The sequence below is a fragment of the Tetrao urogallus genome (assembly GCF_951394365.1).
Source record: "Tetrao urogallus genome assembly, chromosome: 10".
NCBI lineage: Eukaryota > Metazoa > Chordata > Aves > Galliformes > Phasianidae > Tetrao > Tetrao urogallus.
The window spans coordinates 11,298,250-11,321,752 of NC_136823.1; the positions used below are offsets into that span (position 1 = coordinate 11,298,250).

Here is a 23,503-nt window from a genome sequence, read left to right on the forward strand (position 1 = left end):
TAACAGCTGACACAGCTCAGAAGCAAAGCGTGCCCTAGATTAGGAAGTCAGCAGGCCTTCAAGGCTGCACAAGCTGCTCTCTGGGGCACACTTTTGCTTCTTGTCTGTGGTGTGACATTCACCTTCTTTCTTTTCTTTTCCTGCTTCCCAAATCATCTCTGCCAGTGTTTGTACCCCATTCATTTCTCAGCAGAGAAGCCACTAACCTCTGAGCACAAAGCCAAAGCTGTTGCCTTCCTTGTAGAGGGACACCTCAATGGTCTTGGGAATAATGCCAGCACTGCTTTCTGGCACTAAAAGGAAGAGAGAACAACTTGGTTACCCCCAGACAAACCTTTTCTATGCCACTCTGCAAGATAATAACAAAACTCAGCCAAACATCACTAAAATGAAAGTCCATACCCTATTGTATCTTCCCTGTTTAGAAGCACAAAATCCAATCTAGACAGTCTAAATTTTTGCTAGAGCCAACCACCATGGTCAGGGATGATTTGACCAGCTCAGCGTTGTGTGTTTTCTCTCAAGTCTGTCTTGGCTAATACTCTGACATTCAAGTAAAACCCTCCCATTTATCAACCAGCTTTAATGTGTTCAGCATTACTCAAAGCCCAGAAGCTTATGACATGGATGGAAACCTACTTTAAAAAAAAAAAAAAAAAAAAAAAAAAAAAACAGAAGCAGTGTAAGGAGTCGAGCCATGGTTGACCTTAAAGAAAATGAAAATCCCAAATCCTCAGTGCAAAAGGTTGAGGGTTTTTTTCCCTTTCCTCCTACATTTTGACTTTAAAAAAAGATTAAGTGAATCCTTTAAACTGATCCTAGGGGCAATTCAGTAATTTTATATTAAATACACAATACTATTTAATGTACAAAAGTAAAGAGAAAAAGAAAGAAAACTGTTTCTGCCTCTTGCCATCTGCTGCTATTTAATGATTTATTGAAGTACCGCTGTGAATATGAGACAATTTTCCAATCTTCTCCATCCAAAATGGTGCATGGCATTTTAGCTCATCCACTCCAAAAAGATCAATTCACAGTCTTCAAACCGGCTGCAACAAATGGCTGCAGGGATGACTGGAGAAGCAGGAGGCACCCAGGCACATCCACAGCAGCCCTTCCCCTGGCTCAGGAGGGGTTTTGGAAACCAGTTTCCCTTCTGTGCCAACTGTGATCAAGTTGGTCCTCGCTGCCAAGCTCCCCAAGGGCTTGGGACTGCCCCAGTTAGGGTTAAACTTACCCCAAAGATGCACAGCTGAGGCACGGCACCCACGTGCAGACAGGCAGCCCTGAGGACCAGGCTGCAGCAAGGCCAGATATACTCCCAAACCAGAGCCCTGCACAGCTGCTCTGCTCTTGCATTGAGTGCTGACGGGGACACAACCTAGATATACTTCAAAAGGGAAAAGCCTGGGGCACAGGAAGGCTCCCATACCAAGAGAAGGGCATAAAGCATCCACAAACAAGTTGGGAAACGGTCCAATTTCTGTCCTAATCATCCAAGCATGAAGTTCTGCAGCAGTCTTTCATAAGAGCAGTGGGAGCAGAGAAACCTCAGCTAGAATTAATGCTGGGCTTGGTTTATGCATGAAAGAGATGATATGACACAGTGGCCTGAAAACTAGACTCAGACCTGGTCTCTTCCAAAGCAGGAAATTATAAAGTGGGGAGAAAAATGGAAACCCACACACGCAAGCTATTGAAATACACTACATTTCTGGTTTTTGCCCGGGGAGAAAGAAGCGAGTGCACACAGCAACAGCAAACCCTCACCACAGATAAAAGCACACGAGCAACCAACAATGAACTGGAGCCAGGCAACAGCGGACAATTCCTCGTATTTTGCTGTGTGTCTTTGTTTGGATTAGTCACAAACAGCATCAATAATCTCATCTGAGAAAAGTCGCTATTTCAGTGCGTTCTTCCTGCTCAATCAGAACGGAGACATTCTGCCTCGCTGCTATTGATTGAGCTATGCGGTATTGGCACTGCTCCTCAGCTGGAAGGACAGCTGATCAGATTCCTAATAGCCAGGCTCACAGCTAAGCAGAAAGGTTAAGAGTTGTCATCTCCAGCAAGTGTGAGATCATGGAAAACTTGAACCGTGGGGTTTGGCTGTTGGGTTTGTTGGATGTCATTTCTATATTCTGAATTTTTTTAGGTAAATGCAGAAACTGCAGAAGAGCTGTAAAGTGTAAGACAGGTTCATATCTGGGGTAAAAAGCTTAGATTTCATTAGCTTTGTTTTTCCCTTTTTGTTTTTTCTACTTCTTCTGCCCAGTCATTCTCTGTTTGACCCTCTGAATAACAGTAATAACCAGGGAGATCATTTTCACAAAGAAAAGATTGTGATGAGCACACTGTGTCCCACAGCATGACACAAGCCCTGTTTATGTCACCCAGGCTTGCCAGCCTCTGACCCAGGCCCCTTAGCTAGAAAGCAGATCTCCGATCTTCTCATCTCTCTCAGATGAGCTTCCATCTCATCTGAAAACGCCAAACATTTCAAAGCATCTTGAGCAATAACAGCACTTTCTGCCATTCAGAAAAGAGTATCTGGCAATATATACTTAGAACTGAATAAAACCTCCTGTAGCCACACTCCAAAAGGGAGAAAAAAAAAAAATAAAAAAAAAAAGGCAGAAAAGCTGAAGGAGCATCAGGAGGCAGATTGGCCTGTGCTACCAAGTCACTCTGAGGCAAGACAGATCTAATCAGCCATCTCCTGCCGGTGTGCATGAGCAGGCACCCACTGTGCTGGAAAAAGCACTCTGCTCCAACCCCACACTGCGCGGCCGCATCCAGCGAGCACACGAAGGCAGAGCAGCACCATGCCCCCAGGTCCTGCTTCATCCACGGTGACCCAAGCACAAGCCAGCCCATCTGCACCCCAGGTCAAAGCGTGGCTAATGAAAGAGAGCAGGGCTGTCACGGTACCCACCGGCTGGGGGCAGCTCATACTCGACTTCCAGCACCACCCTTTCGCCCACGTTTTTCAGCAGGCTTATGATCTCGTCGTGCCGCAGCTTAGTCAGGTTGATGCCGTTCACCGACTTGATGTAATCCCCAACGTTCAGCTGGTCACTTCTGTGAATGAGGAGGGAGAAAGCAGGGGTAGCACAAAGCCTCCACCGTAACCAGGCTGGCAGTGCGTGGCAGCCTTTGATAACCATGAGATTTTGTGAACAAGGCACCAGGCAGGGCTGATCTCAGCTGTGTGATTGCACGAGCCTGTTCTCAGAGAGGAATGCTAAAATTGAAGCTATCTATCTTTCCTAGTGGCAAATGTTCAGATCTGTACATACAGTAACAATTGCCACATGCACTTTCACAACCTTCTCTTTTTGTTGCTCAATTCCCATTCACGTAGAGCAATCACTCAAAGAGAAGTGTACCAAGAGCTGTCTGAAATAAAATTCAACAGAAGAAAAGAAAACATCTTGCTTTTTGCCTGTTTTCTACAAAATTGTTCAATTACTCCCTCCCTTTCTCTGCTTCTTGGAGCCTTTCTTCTATCATGCTTTTCCTGAGCCAGTAACATTGCTTATACACTCAGTATTCAGAACAGATACAATATTAAACCACTTAGCTTGATCAAGATGTATTGTACCATGCAGCTCTCCTGACAAGGCTGCCTAATTTCACAGAATTCCAAATATCCCTACACAAAAATTCAGAGCATAATTGCACAGAACATGGGAAACAGCTGAAAATAGAAGGCATTTGACTTACTGGAGTAGCAACTTTGCATTGAGGCACTTGGGGAAAAAGGAAAAAAAAAAGAAAGCTTTGTGCCAGTTATTTTAATTATATTTGCAGAACATGTAACTACTCTTCCCCAGCTTTCCTGTGCCCTCTGTGCTCTATATCCATCTCTCACCTTGCTGCCAGTCCTCCTGGCCTCAGGTTGGAGACCCTTGGCTTCCCATCTTTGTCCGTGCCACCCGAGATGGTCAACCCGAGGGTGCTTCCTTCCTTCTTGATCAGCTCCACTATGGTGACCCCTCTGAACTCCTCTGAAACATCAGGAATAAAGGCAAACTCCTCAGTGCAAGGCATATCCCTCCCAGTCCTAAGGACATCCTTATCCTACAGGTGGTGGGAGAGCAGAGCTGCAATTACAATTCATAGAATCATAGAATAATTTGAGTTGGAAAGGACACATAAAGGCCATCTGGTCCAAACTCCCTGCAGTGAACAGGGACACCCACAGCTTCATCAGGTGCTCAGAGCCCATCCACCCTAATGTTGAGAGTCTCCAAGGATGGAGCATCCACCACCTCTCTGGGCAATCCATGCCAGTGCCAATTAGCAGGAAGAGAAAGCTCCACTTTCTTCAAAGTGATGTTGTGATGCAGAGGTGCGTGCTGGTAGACCTGCATGAAAAGCATGGCATGCAGGTCTGGAGGCAAGAGCAAGCAAGGCAAGGCAGGGTAGTGAGGGCTTGTGAGAGAATGAATTCATTGTGTTTCCAGAGTGGTGGCATCTAAGTCCAGGGAGATTACCTCCAGAACTATGTTTTATATGGACCAGGGCGGGTGTTTGGAGGGCTGCACGGCAGGCTCACATTCAGCAGGTGGAAGGATGTTGTGGACCTGCAGTAGCTGCCTGCATGAACAGAACAAGGGAGAACTTAAATGTGGTGATTTTAAAAACACCCTGAGATGTCAATGTAGTCATGAGGTAAAGAAGATAAGGTGGAGAGGTGGGATCTTGCCAGCACGAGGGAAAGGAGGAGAAGGCATGAACTCATTCATCCACAGCAATTTCCCCACACATTTGCAGCTGCTCTAAGTAAGACTTTTTCAGTAATACCCACCTTCTCTACAGTTACAGCTGAAGCCACGAGTCACATTTAAAACATAACTGGTTCAACACAAGCAAGCTCCAGTGCATTTTGCAGGGTCAGGCTTAGGCAGCTGCTGAACCAGTACTGCTCCTCCATTTTGCCTTCCTACAGTCCAACAAGACACTCTTGTTCATCCAGTACCTATGAGCCAAGCCTGAGCCGATGCCAACTTCAATCTCATTACACTTGCCTACAGGCTTTACAAAAACGCTCTCTCTAAACTATTTCAGCTTCAAGACTTGATGTGGAGAAGATGGGTGAGCTTGTGAGGAGCCAGCACTGGCCCAAGGAGAGACCAAGAGTTCAGCTGACTCAGCGAAGAGCAGCTCTGTCTTCATCCACGATGGCACTCACACAATGGCACTCACACTCTGCTCAGAGGATCAGCCCTGGGACAAATCAGATGACTTTCATGCCAGCTTTTGAAAAATTTGTCTACATCATGACCCATCCACCTCCACTCTCTCTGGGTGCTGAAATCCCCCACTGTTTTACAGGACAAACACAGCGTCCCTCACATAGGGCAACTTTCTCCAAAACCACTCAGGGGAAGGCGGTGATGGTTCTGGCAGTGAGAGCAGTCCCATGCCTGTGGACTGAAATTTACACTGCAAACAACCCAAGTCCTGCAAGGCTTAAACGAGATGCTCTGCTCGGAAAGGGAATATTTGAAATATCTTTCATGCTATCATTTCCAGACCAAGGCAGGCTGCCTTAAATGACATACTGACATAGCACACCTGGGCTTCCCTTCTCTTTCACTGGCAGAGCACACAGCATTATTAGGCACCATAGTACCTCATCACTAGCATTCTGCTCCTCATGTAATGCCATCGTGACTCCAGCAATTGCACCTCGCTACATCCTTCCATGCTCTACCTACTTGGTGAAGCACTTCCAAGAATAACCCATGCACCTGATTAGCACAAGTGGAAGACATCTTTGCAATCTGGCCACAGTCTGGAAGGCATTCAGGCACTGCTTCGTCCCTATTTAACATGGCAACAGCAGCTTGTTGAGAAACATCAGGTCCATAATGCTCCTGCTCTTTAATCTCAAACAGTTCTGGTCCCTTGCCATCTCAGTAACGTACTCCTCAATACAGTGACTCAGGAACTCAGGGGCTGCCAGAAACTTTGTGGGGACTCCTGACTGTGCTGGAAGGAATGCCATCCAGCACTATCCTGCACATTTACTCTCAACTACAGACACAACTGATTTGCACAGATGGTGCCAAAAGGAGAGATCATTAGCTCTTCAGTTAATTTTGATCCTTGATAAGGGTTTAAAAATGAGAACTCCCAGAGCACGATTACCCATTGTTGTGAGTTTGAGGAGTATTACTGCTCTGAAAAAAGGCAAGTTCCTGAGATCAGGCTATCAAGATAAGAAATATGGCACGCTGGTCAGTGCCTTTATAAATCTACTGCCACTATTAGAGGCACACACAGACATGGAAGTGAGCTGGTTAAGCAGGACCTGGTCCTTCAAGCCATGGCCTTTAAACATCTGATAAGAATAGTCTTGGATTTCTCCTATTAGTGTGGATTTTGCTATTCAAACAATTAAAGGGCTCTGTTCCCTTCCCAGGCTCCACAATACACAAAGCCAAATCTGTGATAGAGTGTTTAATGATCAGAAGTTAAAATCTTGCCCCGGGCTTCATTAGGAAGGTGACAAGTTGTCTAGAGCAGCCTTTTCAAACCTGCTGGCATACTGCTGGCACAGCAAGGCCAGCACCCATAGCAATGACGTGTTGGAGTGGGAGCCAATCCTTTACCTGGGATGCTTTGCCTCCTGGAGACCAGGGCTGAGTCCATCCCACCAGAGTCCTTGCTCCCCTTCGAGTAAGGGCCATCATCTGGAAGCAGGGCAAACAAAAAAGAAAAAAGGAAAAAAAGAAATTAGTGCCCAAAGCAACAAGCAACAGCAAAGCCAGATCACTGCAAAAAGTTTGTCCATGTTAACACTGGAATTGGGATCATAACCCCATCACAGACTGTAGATGAGAAAAACCATTACCGGCCCTGGATTCACAAATACAGCATTGTACAGACTGTCTTGCATTTTAGAGAGGGAGGGGAGGAAACGCAGTGGTAGTGGTGCAATAGCATTATCTGATTTATTCCTCTGGGAGATAATCCATTAGGAGAGAAGAAAATTCCTTTGCTCCTGTAATTATGTGGCACAGCTGAGGACAGGGAGAGCTGTCACATTCATCTCACAAGTTTTAAGCCTGTCATTATGCTTGTGAAGAAACTTAGGGTTTTTGGAAATGGAGTTATACATCAGGATGCTAACAGGGCACTAAATCACTATACTTGGATGAAATTGCCTATTCTTATAGATGCCATTATTTCAAAGTCACATTTTCCTGCTGCTGTACAGCCTCTGTACAGTATAGAGAGCACCCTCTTTTAAGTGACTTAAAAAAAAAAAAAAAAGAAGAAAGAGAAAATAGTATTATGCACTCTAAAAGCACTGTGCAGCACAATTTGAAATTTAAATGTAAAGTATTTAAATATCTTTGTATTCTCCTATTGGAAGACATATTGCACAGTGGTTACTTGCAACAAAGAGAGCATCCTTCCACACATTTCACTGGCATCTAGCTGAAGTGTCTGTTTGCTGGCGTTTCCTAAAAAGCTGGAGCTTTGTCAATCAATTATTTCCAGTGATGTGCAGTATCAAATGACTCCCACTCTGAGTGACTGCATTCTTGGATTGCCCTTCCCAATCCTTCAGCGGCTGTGAAGGCAACTTCTAAGTTGCCCATGACAGCATAAATACAGGTTACTGAAAACCCCATCCACATACTCCTGTCCACAGCCCTTCAGTAATTTGTATTTAAGTTACAGAAGTGTTTGGGTCTCACTATGTATGAAGGGAACAAAAAACACAGCCTCATTCAAGACAGTGGTCTGTACACTGTGTAATTACAACTGATATTCAGTTTGCTGGCAGCCCACTTTCCTCACAAACAGAAAAATGCTGGTATAAATTGAATCGTGTGGGCTACATTTAAATGCAAAGAGTTGGATTCTACTCAAGGGCTTGAACACTTTTAAAAAGTAAAATGAAACAAGTTTCCAACTAAAGTAATTTCCAAAAAGGCAAAGCACACACACACACACACATATATATATATATATACACACACATTAGTTTTAATTCTTGATGCTCCAGCTGAAGTAACTTCACAAGTTGAACAAAACTCTGTGATTTAGTTGACCCAAATCTACATTTTCAAGCATTAAAAGCTTCAGCTGAAAAATACGCACCCTTCGCACCCTTCACTTTTTCAATCTGTTTTGCAGCCAATAGAGGGATAGCATAGGTGCTCAGATCTTGGACTCTTCTCCTGCATCAGCTTTTCCATTGCCATTAGACCAAGAATTTCTAATAAAGAAAGAATTAGCACTTGGCAGTAGACCATCACCAAACCATGCCAAGTCTCTGCTGCCAAAGCACATTGAACTTTGGTACCCAAGCAGCCAGGACTGCTGTGAAACAGGGGAATAAAGCTCTGCTTTCTGAAAGAAGGAAAAATCAAGCATTCTGACCACGGAGATCTCATAGCATTTCTCAGTGACACCTATAGGGACAAGGTTAATCTGGGCTTAAAGACTGTGGAAAAGTTTAATGTACTTGGGATAGTTAAGTTCCAGCACCTAATTTTTTGAAAACAAAGCAAAGCCACCTGCCATCTCTCCTTCAGCAGAGGTAAAGTTCCAGAACTTTCATCATCTATCCACACTGGCCATGTCCATCTTAATTTCTCTCTCTAGCAAGCTTCCCCTACATCCAGCCTTTCTCTCCGCCATCCTATCTCTTACACACCTGCAGGCAGAAGACAAGGACACTTCAAGAGCACAAAGCAGGCATTTCCAAGGGGAGCATCAGGGCAATGCTGGTCCAGCAGTTCCTGATCCATATTGGTCAGCCCAGCAGCCGTAACCTCCTTTCATTCCTTTCTCAGATGGAGGAGGAACCTCAAAATGGCAGGACATCAGCACGAGATTTCTTTCTCAGCACTGGAAGGTGAGCCTGCAGATGTGCTTCAAAACTCACTGGGATGTACTACATTTGGACTCCCTTTGGTCATGCAGGACGCTAAGGATGATGAGGACCACCCCAGCATGCAGCTACTTTCCATTCAAGAGCATCACTGCCAACTTTACCCAGGTAATGTGCTTGAGGCAATGCTCTGCTGCAGGTGGGAACTCAGAGCCCCCAGGGAGCCACCGAAGATGATCTGAAGCCAACTCCATAATCCGCTGGCAAAGCAAAGCAGCCAACCATCTGCTTCCCATCAACACACCACCCTGGACCAGACAGCCACCAGCACTCCCTGAGCTCTGTTTTCCCACTGCAACCCCAATCACTATTGATGTGAAATCCCATTTTGCTAAGTTGCCCTCTCAACAGCTGTTTCTGGACATGCCCTGGCTGCCATTTCAGGTTGGTGATGAGTTACCAGCTTCCCCCAGCAGCCAACACCCAAAGCCTGATCTGTAGCCACTGTGTGCAATTAGCACTGAGCCCCCTGCACAGTGCTGCAGCCAAATCAATGGCAAATAATTAGCACCACAGCTTCCCTTCTTCTATTTCTTCTCCCTTGAAAACGTTGTTGATTATGCTAAAAATGTTGGGTTTTTTTCAACTCATTATCTAGCTAAAATGTTTGAACAGGAAGGGAAGCTGCCACACGAAGCATGCTGAAGTGTGAATTGGCATTTGCTTGCATTAGCATCCCTGCCGTGTGGCTCTTTGTTCATTTTCAGCCAGTTTCCTGCTCTGCCACTCAAGCTGGTATTAACGGAGATGCTTTAGAGGGGAGGTAGGAGGTTGTTTTGTTTTTTAAAATAAGAAATCCAGCTCTTTTTGCTCTCTCTCGGTCCTTTCTCCTGCCTGGCACAGCACCCAGCTGGGGGAAGGCTGGTAGCCTGACGTTCAGTCAGACCAAAAGGAGTGCCAGCCCAAGCACTGAAAATTCATGAATCCCTTCCTCCCTCAATTTGGAAAGGAACTTTTCTCTTAAGCCTATGTAGTTCCTTTCTTGAGCTACCCATGCTGGAGCCATTAGAGGTATATTTCTCAAGCTTTTCCTCTCACACACAGCAGGCCCAAATTTCTCTAAAGAAAATATTCTGTAATTAGTGATTTTCAAGCAGCAGTGTTACTGCCAGTTCCACATCTTTCAGAAAAGCTCACCAAGTACATTAGACTCTCAGTAACACTGAGCATGCAATGCTTTCTGCACAGTTATCCCATGGGAATTTTTGTCAGTACAAAAAGCTGCTGTAAGTTCTTCGAAAACATTTTTTGCTATTTCAGCATCACGCTACCAGCAGGGAGAGAAGTTTCCTTGTTCTCCTCTACACACATCCAGCCACGAGCTCTTCTTCCCTGCAGCAAGTGTTGCAGAGAAGGAGCGTACATCACAAACACTGACAAAGGAGTTGATTAATAGAAAAGACAAGAACTTGATTTCCCCGTTTCCCATGGCTGCCTCTGGTGAGGATTCTCTTAGGTCTCATAGGAAGTTTGAGCTTACTTTCCCACTCATGCCTTCTGTCTTATGAGTCTCTCCTCTGACCAAGATACTTATTAGACCATTGATCATCCAGCAGCCAGATGGCTGATTTGCAGGGGTCAACTACAAAATTAATTAAATCAATCCTAACTCATAGGAAATCCACAGTTTCCCTGTAAGAGGAATTCCTGATCTTCCAAAGTGGTTTGGTCCATCAAAGGACAAGAGATAATGGCTTTCTGAAGTGCCAGGAGAGGTTCAGGATGGGTATTAGGAAAAATTTCTTTTCACAAAGAGTGACGATGGAGTGGCACAGGATGCACAGGGAGTGGTGGATCCACTTCCCTGGAGGTGATCAAGAGCCATGGAGATGCAGCACTGAGGGATGTGGGTATGGGCATGGTGGGGGTGGGTTGGGCTTGGACTTGGTGATCTTTGTGGTCTTTTCCAACTTAATGATTCTGTGATTCTACAATCTACTGCCCAACTCAGTGAACGCTGGCCAAGGCTGACTTGCTGCCTCTCTGAAATGCTCCTCCAACCCTGTCCTGTGTGGTATGGAGCCAGTGGGGAAGTCCTGGGCAAATTCCCAGTAGCATCCAGCAGCCAAACTGCTCTCAAAAACACCACGACTTTTCAGTTACGTCTCCCACGAGATGTGAGAACAGGCATCAGGAACCTCTGGCATCAGTCAGATCTGAAGCCAACCTCTGCAACAAAATAAAAAGCTTCCTCAGAAAGAGTTCTGATTTAAGAGTTCATTATTCCTGCCTGCAGGGGGGAAAGAAAGGTGTTTTTTTCATTTAGAGAAGTTATTAGTCTATGTTATTAACACAGATCACCTCTTAATGAAAATCGTCATTGGCTAAATAAGATTCTGTGACAATTAAGCTTGCTGTCTGCAAGTGTTCAGGCTCCTGGATCGTCTTAAGACATTTCCTGCAGAGAAAGTGCATTAATCTTGTGGGAAGACCAAGAGGTAAAACCTCCCATTTGTTTAATGGAAAAAAGACAGTTGGAAACAGTTATTTAGCCATACGGTAATTGCACTCCCTATTTAGAGAAATGAATACTAAACCAGCATTAAGAACCAAATGCTGTTCATGCTAACGCAAGACAGTATTTTTTGCTAGCATAGAAGCTCAAGGTTGGAAACAGGAACCCAAGTGACCAAAACTGAGTGTGATTTGATCCATTTTGAGGAGAGTTACTTCTGTAAATCAGAGGATAAATCTGTCTGCAATCAAACAAGGAGCAGAGCGTGGGTCAGGACAACTCGAACTGCAGACACTGGGCATGGTCTCCATAGCATGGGATCTTAAAGTTATCTGAGTACCTGAACGGGCAAATACGTACTTCAAAACTGGATTATAACCATCTTCTTGCAACTTCAGGCACTTAATTACCTTTAAAAAGATCTGTCTCTGATAGGTTTGGAAGACTTTGTAAGTTACCATATTACTAGCTGGAGGACGGAGGAAGACATATATCGTGAACTCCATTCTGAACCTCAAAGTGAGATTTCACTCCCAAAGTGCTACAAGCCCAGACAGGGGCTGAACCATTGATGCTGGAGGACAGCAACAAAATGCCAGTCACTCTCCGAGCGCAGTGCTCCACGTGGCATTGCACATTCTTCAGTACCATTCCCTCTCTAGGAACACATTGCTCCAACTTTGCATCAGAATCAGCAAAGTTAAAGAAAACGGAGAGATCCCAAAGAAATGGTTAAAAACAAAATCTGTTGGCAGTCTCCAGGCTGCATTTCCTAGAGTACTGCAAAAACTGAGCCAGAGTTCATGCTTCTGCCCTACATAAAACCAGTCCAAGTGTACAGCAACAGATACACTAAATCTGTGCTGGCAGGACAAAGCAAGCCACGATTCTGTAAATCATGGTTAAAATCTGCTTAAAAACATGGGAAAAGAAGTCACTTTTGCTTTGGGGTTCTGCAGCACAAATTCATTTTTATGACAATGACCATTTCGCTGACTGCTTCCAAAATAAATAAATGAATAAACCCTATCTTTTAAAAGACCCTGAACTTTCAGGTTGGATATTTGGAAAACATTCTTCTCACAACAAGTCGTGATGCACTGGCACAGGCTGTCCAGGGAGTGGAGTCACCATGCCTGGAAGAGTTCAAGAACCATGGAGATGCGGCACTGAGGGACGTGGTTATGGACATGGTGGGCATGGGTTGACTGCTACACTGGATGATCTTACTGGCCTTATCCAACCTTAATGATTCTATGATACTGTGATTCTTCTTTATTCTCCAGGATTTGAGAATACACCAGGAGAAAAACCAGTGCCCATCCTAGATCTCATCCCCACCTCAGTCAGCAACATAACTCCCAGACTAGAGCTGCCCAGATCCAGCAGGAGCTTGGAATGCTTTTCCACTTCTGTGTACCAGGATCATTATCCAAAAAGTTTCCCCTTATCAGTGAGCTCAGACTGAAATAGACCAAGTTATTTTGGGAGCTGCCCCTCCTTAATTTCATAAATCTATGTACCAGCACATGTGGCACAAATGGCAGAGGCTGCCTGTTGCTATGAACAGCCTCGTATTTTTCCCTGCGCTGGCAGTAAGTGTCCTTACAGCACACATTCACCAGTTACGCAGAAGACAAATGAGGGCCTGGGGAAACGTTTCTTCTTTGACTTTCCTTATCACAAATTTTCCTGAAAGCAAAGCCAAAGAGGATGGCTGTGCTGTATTCCAGCTCCAGCAAGCACAGTTACTAAGTCACCCTGAAGATTACTTTTTTCTCCCCCGTTTGCCCACCTATTTCTGGTACACCTCCCTGAAGTGCTATAAAAATGCACCAGTACCTGCGCCAGCCCCACCGCAACCACGCTTCACTGCTTTCCCTGGAGTAAGATGATGCCTAAGCAGAGGTTGCTGTGGCATCTTCTCCACCCATCTGTGCTGCTCCCATCCAAGCTTGGAAGAACTTGTCCAGATATCAAGGTTATTTCAGGAGAAAGTTGTATGCCTGAATTCACCCTCCCCACTACACACAGCATGGATTTCATCTTCCCACACCCTCAGCATCCCCTTTCTTAAAGCCTGTGTTCATTTATCTACTAACCCTTCTAAGGCATGTATAATTTCATTACCACCTGCTGCTTTATTCACAGGAAACAGATTTATAGAAGATACAATAGCCTATTGTTCAACAAAAAACTACATGCTTTGTTCCTCCTTTTTTTTTTTTTTTCTTTTTCTTAATAAGAAATCAAAATTACTTTTAAAGGAACAATTTATTTCAAGCAACTGTTTTCAACCAGAAACTATGTACGTAATCATGTGCGTATCAGCAGCCTTTGTGAGATCAAGGTATGGGACAGAGGATGCCTCTGTTATATGGCAGGTTGGCCACCAGGAGATAACAGGGTGTCTTTCTTCTCCCCTGCAAACCCTCCACATGACATTGATGTAGGAATGACAGAATGGTTTGGGTTGGAAGGGACCTTTAAGATCACCCAGTTCCAATCCTGCTGCTATAGGCAGGGCCACCTCCCACTAGACCAGGTTGCTCACTGCCCCATCCAGCCTGGGAAGACTCCTGCTTTCAGAGGAAAGGATGGAATTTAAACATTTGGTAAATCAGTAGAAGATATAATTAGTGTATATGTGTGCACACAAAGCCCTTTTTCAGTTGGCTCTGCAGTGAAGCCAGAATTCGGAGAGATTTAATTCATATCAGCTTTCACAGGATATTAAAAACTGCCCAAGGACTGATCTGAGTCCCATCTGATAAGAATGAATGCTGGACCTGCCTTGCAATGCTGAGATGCAGTACTCCTTTCTTTAAATACATAGCATTCCATTAAAAAAAAAAAAAAAAAAAAAAAAGTAAAAAATGAAATGAGGCAATTTAAGAACCTGCACCCACCCTGCCATTATCATCCCGCTGTTATGTATCAGAGGCATTGTGACAGTGCATTCTGTGCCTCCCATTCCTGCCTTGGAAGCCCTCACAGAGTAACTTTATCTAATCAGCATTCCTCAGGGAGCACGCAGCGGCGGACCTGGAAGCAGTTGTTAATTTCCACTCAAACTATATTGAGAAAGGAAGGAAAAGAAATCTTCAAAAAATGACTTCTGTCTTGTTTTTCTATGAAAACTAACTTCTCAGGCTGCTTGTCCATCCATTCACCTACTGTCCTTTTGTGTCTCTGGAACCCAGTGGCCAATATCCTTAAGTGGGGGGAGAGAGAGCAGCTAAAAGAGGATTTTAGTCCTGTAACCTTTCTCAAAACTATTTTGGGTAGAAAAGACTCAAAGTCACGCTCTTGGCAAAGCAAAGAGAATTGCTGTGCAAACAGCTTTAGCCTCACCATCCGCTTTCTTTTGCATGGTAGTGAAAAGAACAAGGAGTGATGGAGGCAAAACTGAAAAATATGGTTTATTTGGTCCTCTGCTCATGCAGGAAATTATACTGTTGTTCTTAAATATCCCAGGGTTGCTTTTCTTCCTCAGATTTAAAAACATCAAGGACACCTCTTTCCCTGTTCTGATGAGGTTATGCTTTCTGCATTACATCAGCTCTTCAACCACTACTTGAAGGACAGACAGGTTGGGTCTTCAGCACAAATAGCATTTCCTATACAAAACCAGAACATCTCCTTGGTGCATCTCTTCCAAAACACCCCCCAAAAAGCCCATACCCAAAAGGTCCATTTCACTCAGTGAGCCTTTTCCACTTTGCTTTTCTTACACACTTCCCCAACAAGATTTGAATTTCTAGTGTTAGAGAATAAAAGCAGAGAAAAGCAGGGAGGAACTTCCCTTCCTGCAGCCCCTCTCACTCTCACAGGCATTCTTATAGACAGCTTCATCAGTTTGTATTTATGAGCAAGATGGAGGCAGACAGACTGCACACTTCCTCACCTCCCTGCAGGTCACATCTGCACGTGCACGCAGTAATATGTGCAGTAATTTTGTTCACAAGGGACAAGAATAGTGCAGAAACCAACTCCATGAGATTATTATTTCTCAACAGCTCTAGTGCTTGAAATGCTGTTATTAAAGATACATTTTCCAGTCAATTTTGCAATTTCTTTTGTTAAGTAGTGCAGAGTGCACTGGGAAGGGTCCAGCAACGAACTAGGAAGACGAAATATTGCTGATATACAGATTGTGTTATCTAAAGAAACCACCTTTCAAAACTAAAAATCAAAGATGAATCAGATACATTTGCAGACTGATCTCTCATGAAAATTATCCAAGTGAGCCGTTGTAATATGGTGAGAAACAACCAATGATGTCTAAAGCCATTCCCAAGGAAGAATGCCTCCTGGATACAACGGTGTTTATTAATCTGGGCAGCAGGCAGCAGTAAATCCTAGCTGACAAGGGAACACAGTTCTCCCTATTAACTCCAACCAAGCTTCCAAAGTTCTCTTCAATACGGAGCTGGATAAGAACCTGCTGAATCCAAACCCTGGGGACTTCCTTTATTTCAAGCAACAAATGCTGTGCTAAATAACTGTGGAGTGAAATCAAATAAAAAAAGACAGCTCTATTGTGGCTTTTTCAGCAGATGAAATTAAAAATTGTCAGTTTATTAAACCATAGCACTCAAATAATTTGTACCACTTAAACCTAGCAGCCACTACTACCTGCTTGTTTAAAAGCCTGAATTAGTCAAAAAGCAATTGCTTTAGTGGCAAAACATCACATCAAGGTTTGTCTGTGGTACACTCAGGCAGGTAGGCTTTTACTTTCAATACCTCAAGGGTTAAAGCCAAAAGAAAAATTATGTATGTCCATAATACAAAATGTTTTGCTTTGTTTCTGAGCAACAAAAATCTCTTTAGGAACAAAACCAATCAATCCTAACACCTGGTTAGCCCTTTTGAAACAGATCATTTCTGCAGCGATGATGACAATAAATTCTTTGACCTATTTTGCTTTTACAAACTCCATTTTGGTCCCTATGGTCTCTGCATTAAAAGTGGTACCTGGTGGCTTCCATCCTCCAAGGATGCATCAGAAGCTCAAGGCAGCACTGCATTGAAGAGAAGGGGAGAAAGCAATCTGATTTATAGAATCATTAAGGTCATGAAGACCTCTAAGATCATCAAGTCCAACTGTTCACCTACCACCAATATTGCACACTATCCATGTCCCTAAGTACCACATCTACCCTTTTCTTGAACACTTTCAGAGACAGTGACTCCAGCACCCCCCTGGGCAGCCTGTGCCACTGCATCACCACTATTTCTGAGAAGAAATCATTCCTAATATCCAATCTGAGCATATGAATCATTGATGGAGAGATAGGAGAGCCAAAAACTGGGGAGGAAAGGCGCAGAGATTCAGCCTAGCTGTGGGAACATGCGTGCCCTCCCCTCCTACCCCAAGAGAAGGATTACCCTCCTGGACATTATGTCACTGTGTATCTTATTGTGACACATGGGAATCTTTCTAAAAATCATTTTGCACCATTGACAGGGGATTCGGAACATGATTCACAGTAATTGGACTAAGCTCTTTGACCTGCATTATGCAGGGGGTGATAATGGACTGTGAATGGTTCATTTGGGCTCAAAACAACCCAGTCTTAAGGAAAAAAAAAATAGGAAAAGATGTAATTTGGGCTACAGTTGGCTGAAAAGAAAAATCACAGTTCAGAGAAAGGTCATTTTCATCCATAACAAAATATGTCTGTGATTCTGGCCAGCTTAGAGCAAAAGTTCCCATTCCCACTTGAAGAATGAGGACACATCAGGAGGATGAGGTGGCAACAAGGCACCGTGCCATCACTCAGCCAGGTAATCCCTTCTGAAGAGGCACTCACTGAAGCTGTGATGTGGTTTTTTGTTTTACTCCTACAGCACTTCCAGGAGAGCCCATGTTAGACGTGTAAAATAAGTGCTCCTGAGGGCACATCAGCACCTGGGCTCAACTTACAGCATGCAGCATGGGGATGGGCTAAGAGTGGTAAGCCAGTCTTAAGGAAACCTTCTATAAAACACAATTCCTTAGACAGTGATGAGTTGAGGAAAAACCCTTCTTACCAGTGAAAAACCTCCTTCTGTGCTAATCTCTGGGAGCAACAGCAGTTTGACAACAGCAACTCCAGCATCGAGGAGACGACAGCTTCAAGTAGAAAACCCATGCAAATCACAAGAGAAGAAAACAAAGGGAGGGAGGGAGGGAAGGAAAAGGTAAAACCACAAAACCCAACAATGGGCAAAAAAGGCACGAGATGCACTTCAGTGCAGTAATATCTAATAAAAGCACGAGCAAGGGACCTGCGGGTGAACTGAGAAAATAGATACAGACAAAATCTAAGGGATCCCATCAACACTAGCATGAAAAAGTTAGAAGAGAAGCAAATACCAAAGCTGTCCATGTCCTCTTTTGCTACTGCACTGATCTTAGAATCACAGCAAGGCTATGGCTCCAAAAGGAGCAATGAACAATCTCAGAATTCACAGCCTTGTGAATCAAGTAACCGTGGCTCTCTACAGAGCCTACATCTTAGAATCGTAGAATCATTTGAGTTGGGAGGAATCCTTAAAGGCCATCCAGTCCAATGGCACTGCAATGAGCAGGGACACCTACAGCTCCATCATCTTGGGTCAGTGCACCAAAATATCTCACAGCCAGATTTGCCTCTGCACTGCAATAAGACTCCCAGGTCACAAACGTTGGGTTCCTCTTCCAGGAGGACTGACTGCTGCTTAGGAGAAAACACAAATGCAGTAGATTGAAAATCAGGTGCTTTATCTTGGATTTGTACTGCATTCCGAAGCAAAGTGTTTAAAAACCAGTGGGAATCAAGAAATAAGGAAGAAGTACCAGACAGCATTAACTGTTTTAAAAGAAAGATTTCCGGCACCCCATTTAGACTCATTTCCAGTTTATCCATGAAGCTCTGCTAAACCTTGCTAAGACTTAATTCCCATAAATGTGATTCTCCCCTCTGTGTTTAGCTAAGTAGCAGTGCTTCAAAAAAAACAAATATCAAGTCGTGGGTGTTGGATTATTCATTCATGTGGTAAAAGCCATTATATATGAATATATACAGATGTACCCACTTCAGAATTGATCTAAACATATGTAGATTTTAGACTCTGACACACAAACCATCCATTATGCAATGGCCCATGTACGTGTCTGGGCTGCTTTTATCCTCAGCTGTGTCAGGAGGATTCGCAGTGAGAGATGGAAGAAGCTTATAGTTAAAAGACTACAGAAAGTTTAAGCAAGAGGCTTTCTTAAAGTGAAAGGAGAGAAAGGGAAAAAGAGAAATCAAAGAGCCAGGCAGTATCAGATTTAGCAGGACAAGATGACGAAATAAGAACGTTTCAAAGCCCAAAGGTATTTGATGTTGGAAATGGTGCGATCTGGCCCCATCAAACCAGCTGTTAAAAATTTACCTGAACTACCCATTGAATCTCACTTCCAGCAAACCCTGCTTCATTTCTGCCCCTCCTCTTGCTCCCCTTGCTCCCCAGAAATCACAGCACCACCATAATGGAGACATCATCTGGAGCAAAAGATAGTTAAGACAACACTCCAGCAGTTACTAATGCACTCCGTTTTGTGCAGCTACCTCCATGCAAACAATTGTCTGATTTGCTGTTGCTTCACACTGTATAGGAAGCAGAAGTCATTGGGAGAACACAGTCTCAGCTACAACCAGCAAAGAAATTCCCAAAAGGCATGGGAAATCCCGGTGCAAATCAGAACATATTGCAGCAAGCAGGGCTCTGCCATCCTCCAAAACGCTCACAGGGATTCCTACAGCTTACAGAGGGTAAGAAGTGGCAGTGAGCTCAGGAAAAATTCAAGTGTAACTAAAAACCACGCAGTATTGGGGATAGAGGAGACTCATGTCAGAAACACAGACCATTAAGTGGAATGCTTCACATTATGCTTCCCAAATACGCACTTAATTCTGATTCAACAAGGCACTTGTGCTAATAAAAATTAAAACCAGCAGGTTCTGTCGAGTGTGTAATGGATGTGTAGAAAAGCAGTGTGTGCAGGTATTTCTAAAATTAACCAGGAATACAAAACCTGACTGCTTCCCAAACCCCCACAGAGCTGGGGGCATGCTGCCCACCACTGGATGGGCACTGCACCTTACCAGCACAGCTCCCCAGTGCTCCTCCTCTACACTGGTGTAAAATGGGTGCAAGAAAGCAGAGCAGGGGCACTGGGAGAAGAAAAGATCAGCTCTGTGAACACTGGATACAGCAGATCCATTTAATGATTAAACAGACACGATTGTTTGCTTATAAAATGCAGCGGCACATAAATCTGCTAGGAGCTAATTGCCTATTATATAGCTCATGGTGCTGCTCGAGTTGGCTGCTGAATGATAAAGGGACATTTAGAAGGAGGAGGAAGCACTTTGTTTCCAGGCTCTGCCAGGGGAGCCAACATCCCCCAGCAACAGCAGGGTCCAGAGCTCACCTGAGTGTAAGGTATGGGACTGAGACACAGGGAGCACTGGGTGACGTGGGAAATGCATTACATTATAGAAATAAACATCTAATGAAACAAAATGTGTACATTCTTCCTATGCCGACAGGTTAATCCGACCCAAATGGGAATGCATTCCATGAAGAAATTATCCCCGATAGATCACTGGGGCAGGAGCAGGCCACACCCCCAGATTTCAGGCTGCACCATCTGCTGTGGTCATTATGCTGTATGGATCTGCCAGTGTGGTGATAGTGGGACCAGAAGGGATCTCCACTGGTACCAGAGGCACAGCAGAATCGTACTGCTGAAACAGCTCCTCTGGAGCTGCAGCACAACAGTGATCACAATCGGAGGTTTGACTCAGACATCTGACACTTGCACAGTCACACAGCTGGTTGCTCAAAGAGAAGCAGGGCCACGAGCTAGCTTGGTGATCTGGCTGGGAAAAGCCAGCTGCTGGAGTTGCACCATCACAGCGCTGCTATGGCAGAAGATCCCTAAGGCTGGTGGACTCTGCTGGAACTGGCAGTTCACATGGCATCAGGAGGGCACTGCAGAAGGAGCAGAACCCGGCAGGAAGTTGCTAAAAAAAAAAACTGAGCACCTGGCTGGCTCAGAGGCTGAGGATGACACCATGCACTGTCCTCAAAACAGCAGCAGGCATAGGACCCGAGAACAACTCCCATCCTTTAGGAAGGAGGAGGATGCAATGAAGCTGGTCCACAAAACCCATTTTCATTCACACACCAGAGCAGCAAGGAGCCAGATCTTACTCTTCATGGCACAAGTTCCTGCCTCTCAGTGTACTTTTATTTATTTCACAACTGCTCCACAGCCCTTCTCACCTTAATGCCAAATATACTCTCCCCAACATTACCAGCTCTTAGCTTATAGCTCCATTAGGATGCACCAGGTGAGCGCTCGTTACACACTGAGATCAGAAGCCAAAGAACTGCTGGGGTGAAAACCACAGCTCCTCCCATCTTTCCAACATCATTTCATGAACTTGCACAACAAGAAGCAGAGCAACTGAGGCACGATTAAGTGGAATCATCTCTTTGTAAGTTGGCTATGCTAAATAACTTTAAAGGCCATTTTGGGATTGCTATGCTGAGCAGTCTAACGATGATTTAACAAAAACGTGTGTGTGTGTGTGTATATATATTCCCCATTCTTTTATGGTTTCCAGGTGTTGGGACCAATTTACTTCACAGCAATTTCTAGGCCTTTTTTTTCCCCACCTCCTCCTCACAGAAACCTGCATCTGCCAACCATGTTGGCATCTACAGCAGCGAGGAAACAAATTTCCCTGTGAAGCAAATTCTTCCAGGATGAATTGAATGAAGGCACAGCTCATAATTGCACATTACTGAAAACATTTCTGATTTAAAAAAAAAAAAAAAAAAAAAAAAAAAAAGAAAGAAAAGAAAAAAAGAGATATTTTTATCCACATCCCCAGTTGAAAATTGCTAGGAAAGATGCTTTTGAAAAGCCGTCATCTCCAAGCATGTAATTATCAGATCCTTGAACAAAAACACACGGCCAAAGAAAAACAAAAAATACTTTCATTGAAATAAAAAACTGGGGTACAGCAATTGTTTGGAATGCAAGGAGAACTGCTGGGAATGGAAATTCACATAACACCCTGTCTGATTTTACATGTCCCTGAAGTTACCAGACCGATTTGAAAATCCAGAGATTAATAAATTTGGCAGCTGAGAACATCAAGCTCTGTTAGTAATTTCTCTTGTTATGAACAGAATAATAATATTGAAAAAAAAAAAAAAGTCAGAAGCAGAGTGGCAGTCAGGCTGTCACAGAACCAGAATCTCCTCACTCCCACGTAAGCACACTTGTCTTGAAACAGCATTCTGCCACCTCGAACAGACAGCCATACAATGACCTGGGGGTCCTATCCTATCAAGGCTTAAGACCATGCACACCCTGATGGGATTACTCACATGCTGAAAATTATGCAGTAGCTGAACTGACAGCTGAAAAGAGCCTTTAATGTTCTTATGCCTGGTAGCACTCAATTGCCAATTGATGAACATTGCTAAGTATTTATTTTAGCTCTACTTTCTCTCCTTCAGTTTTCCAACAACCTCTCTTTCTGATTACTTCTTTCTCATTTTATGCATGAGAAGGTGTTGCAAACACATAAAAATATAGGCACCCTCCCTCCAAGTTGCCCAACACTTTTTTCTGACCTTCCAAGCAAAATTTCATATTATCTACACAAGGATGGAAATCACATCTTAAGCAATAGACACTGGCGTCCGCATGCCTGTACCAATTTTAACACTGATTTTCAAAATAGATCATAGAATCATTAGGGTTGGTCAGAACTGCTAGGATTACCAAGTCCAACCCCAGCCCACCCCTCCATGCCCATAACCACATCCCTCAGTGCCACATCTCCACAGTTCTTGCACACCTCCAAGACAGTGACTCCACCATCCCCTTGGGCAGCCTGTGCCATTGCCCAACCACTCTCTCTGAGAAGAAAGTCCTCCTAATATCCAACCTCTTCTCCAGTGCAACTTAAGGCCATCACATCCTATCCTATCGGTGCTACCTGACAGAAGAGGCCAACCCAAAAATCAAATCCTGCATGCCTCACATACAAAAACTCTTTGGCAGTTTGGCTATCCTTGGCTTACATGGATTAACAAAGTAGAACAAACATTATAAAGAGCAATGAACCTGGACAAAAAGCCAGAAGCCAGGTATAACACATAACATAAAGTCACTCTCCTACTATGGTTACTTGCAGCCTGAATGCACCTATTCCAACTGCAATGAGATTTGCTTCAGCCAGTTGGCAGAGAGGTACATGTGAACTCCAATAGTCAGTCTCCACTAGCTGGAGAAAAAGCCTAACAAGCATGTGCTCAGCTGACACTATGGACCAGTATCTCATAGTCAAAAAAACTTCAGAGTCCTGAACGCCAAATACCTGTCCATCAGCAGGTATTCTTCATATCTCATAGAGGATGGGTAGGATATCGCAGGACAGCAAAGGAGCAAGATGTAGAGTTCAACTTGGGAAAGCATGAAATAAAATGAAACAGAAACAATATCAGAGTGGGAGCAGGAGAATGACAAATTTATCACCTTATCTTCAGTTCCTAGAATGGTCCATCTATGTGCGAGGTGCTGAAAGAAAAGGAGGACTAACCACAATCCTGAATCTACCACAAATAAGCCAACAGTAAGCCCACTCAACTTCCTTCTATAACAGAGCATCATTTCTGGGTAGGCAGAAAATGTAAGCTCTTATATCTCAATTTTAGAAATGCTTCTGACACGGTTTCACATGCTATTTTTATAAGCATGTTTGGGAAGTAGGATACAGATGATTATAAAGTGTACACAAAGTTGATTGGAAAACCACACACTGAGAAAATTCATCACTTACTCACAATCAGAAGGGACGGATGCATTAAATGAAGTTCTGTGGGGCCAATCCCAGTCTGGAAAGGCTCCAGGTTTTCACAAAATGACCTGAATGACTGCAGAGAGATTGCTCTTATTAAGTTTGCTGATGGGCACCAGTTATGAAGGATTGAAAGTAGGCTGGAAAACAGATTTTTGAATAAGTTGGATATTACAAAGAATTTCTTCTGAGAAAGAACAGTCAAGCACTGGCACAGGCTGCCCA

General features: G+C 44.0%; 1 protein-coding gene across 1 annotated transcript in view; it reads right to left on the reverse strand.

Moving 5' to 3' along the window:
* GRIP2 (glutamate receptor interacting protein 2) overlaps window positions 1-23,503 on the reverse strand; it is a gene marked incomplete at both ends in the record, with an annotated part of 214,105 nt that overhangs the window by 40,269 nt on the left and 150,333 nt on the right. The window contains 4 exons of the mRNA XM_079540181.1: window positions 207-293; window positions 2,939-3,084; window positions 3,878-4,013; window positions 6,627-6,707. Coding sequence (XP_079396307.1) covers window positions 207-293; window positions 2,939-3,084; window positions 3,878-4,013; window positions 6,627-6,707 — 450 coding nt within the window. The remainder of the gene's footprint in view (window positions 1-206; window positions 294-2,938; window positions 3,085-3,877; window positions 4,014-6,626; window positions 6,708-23,503) is intronic.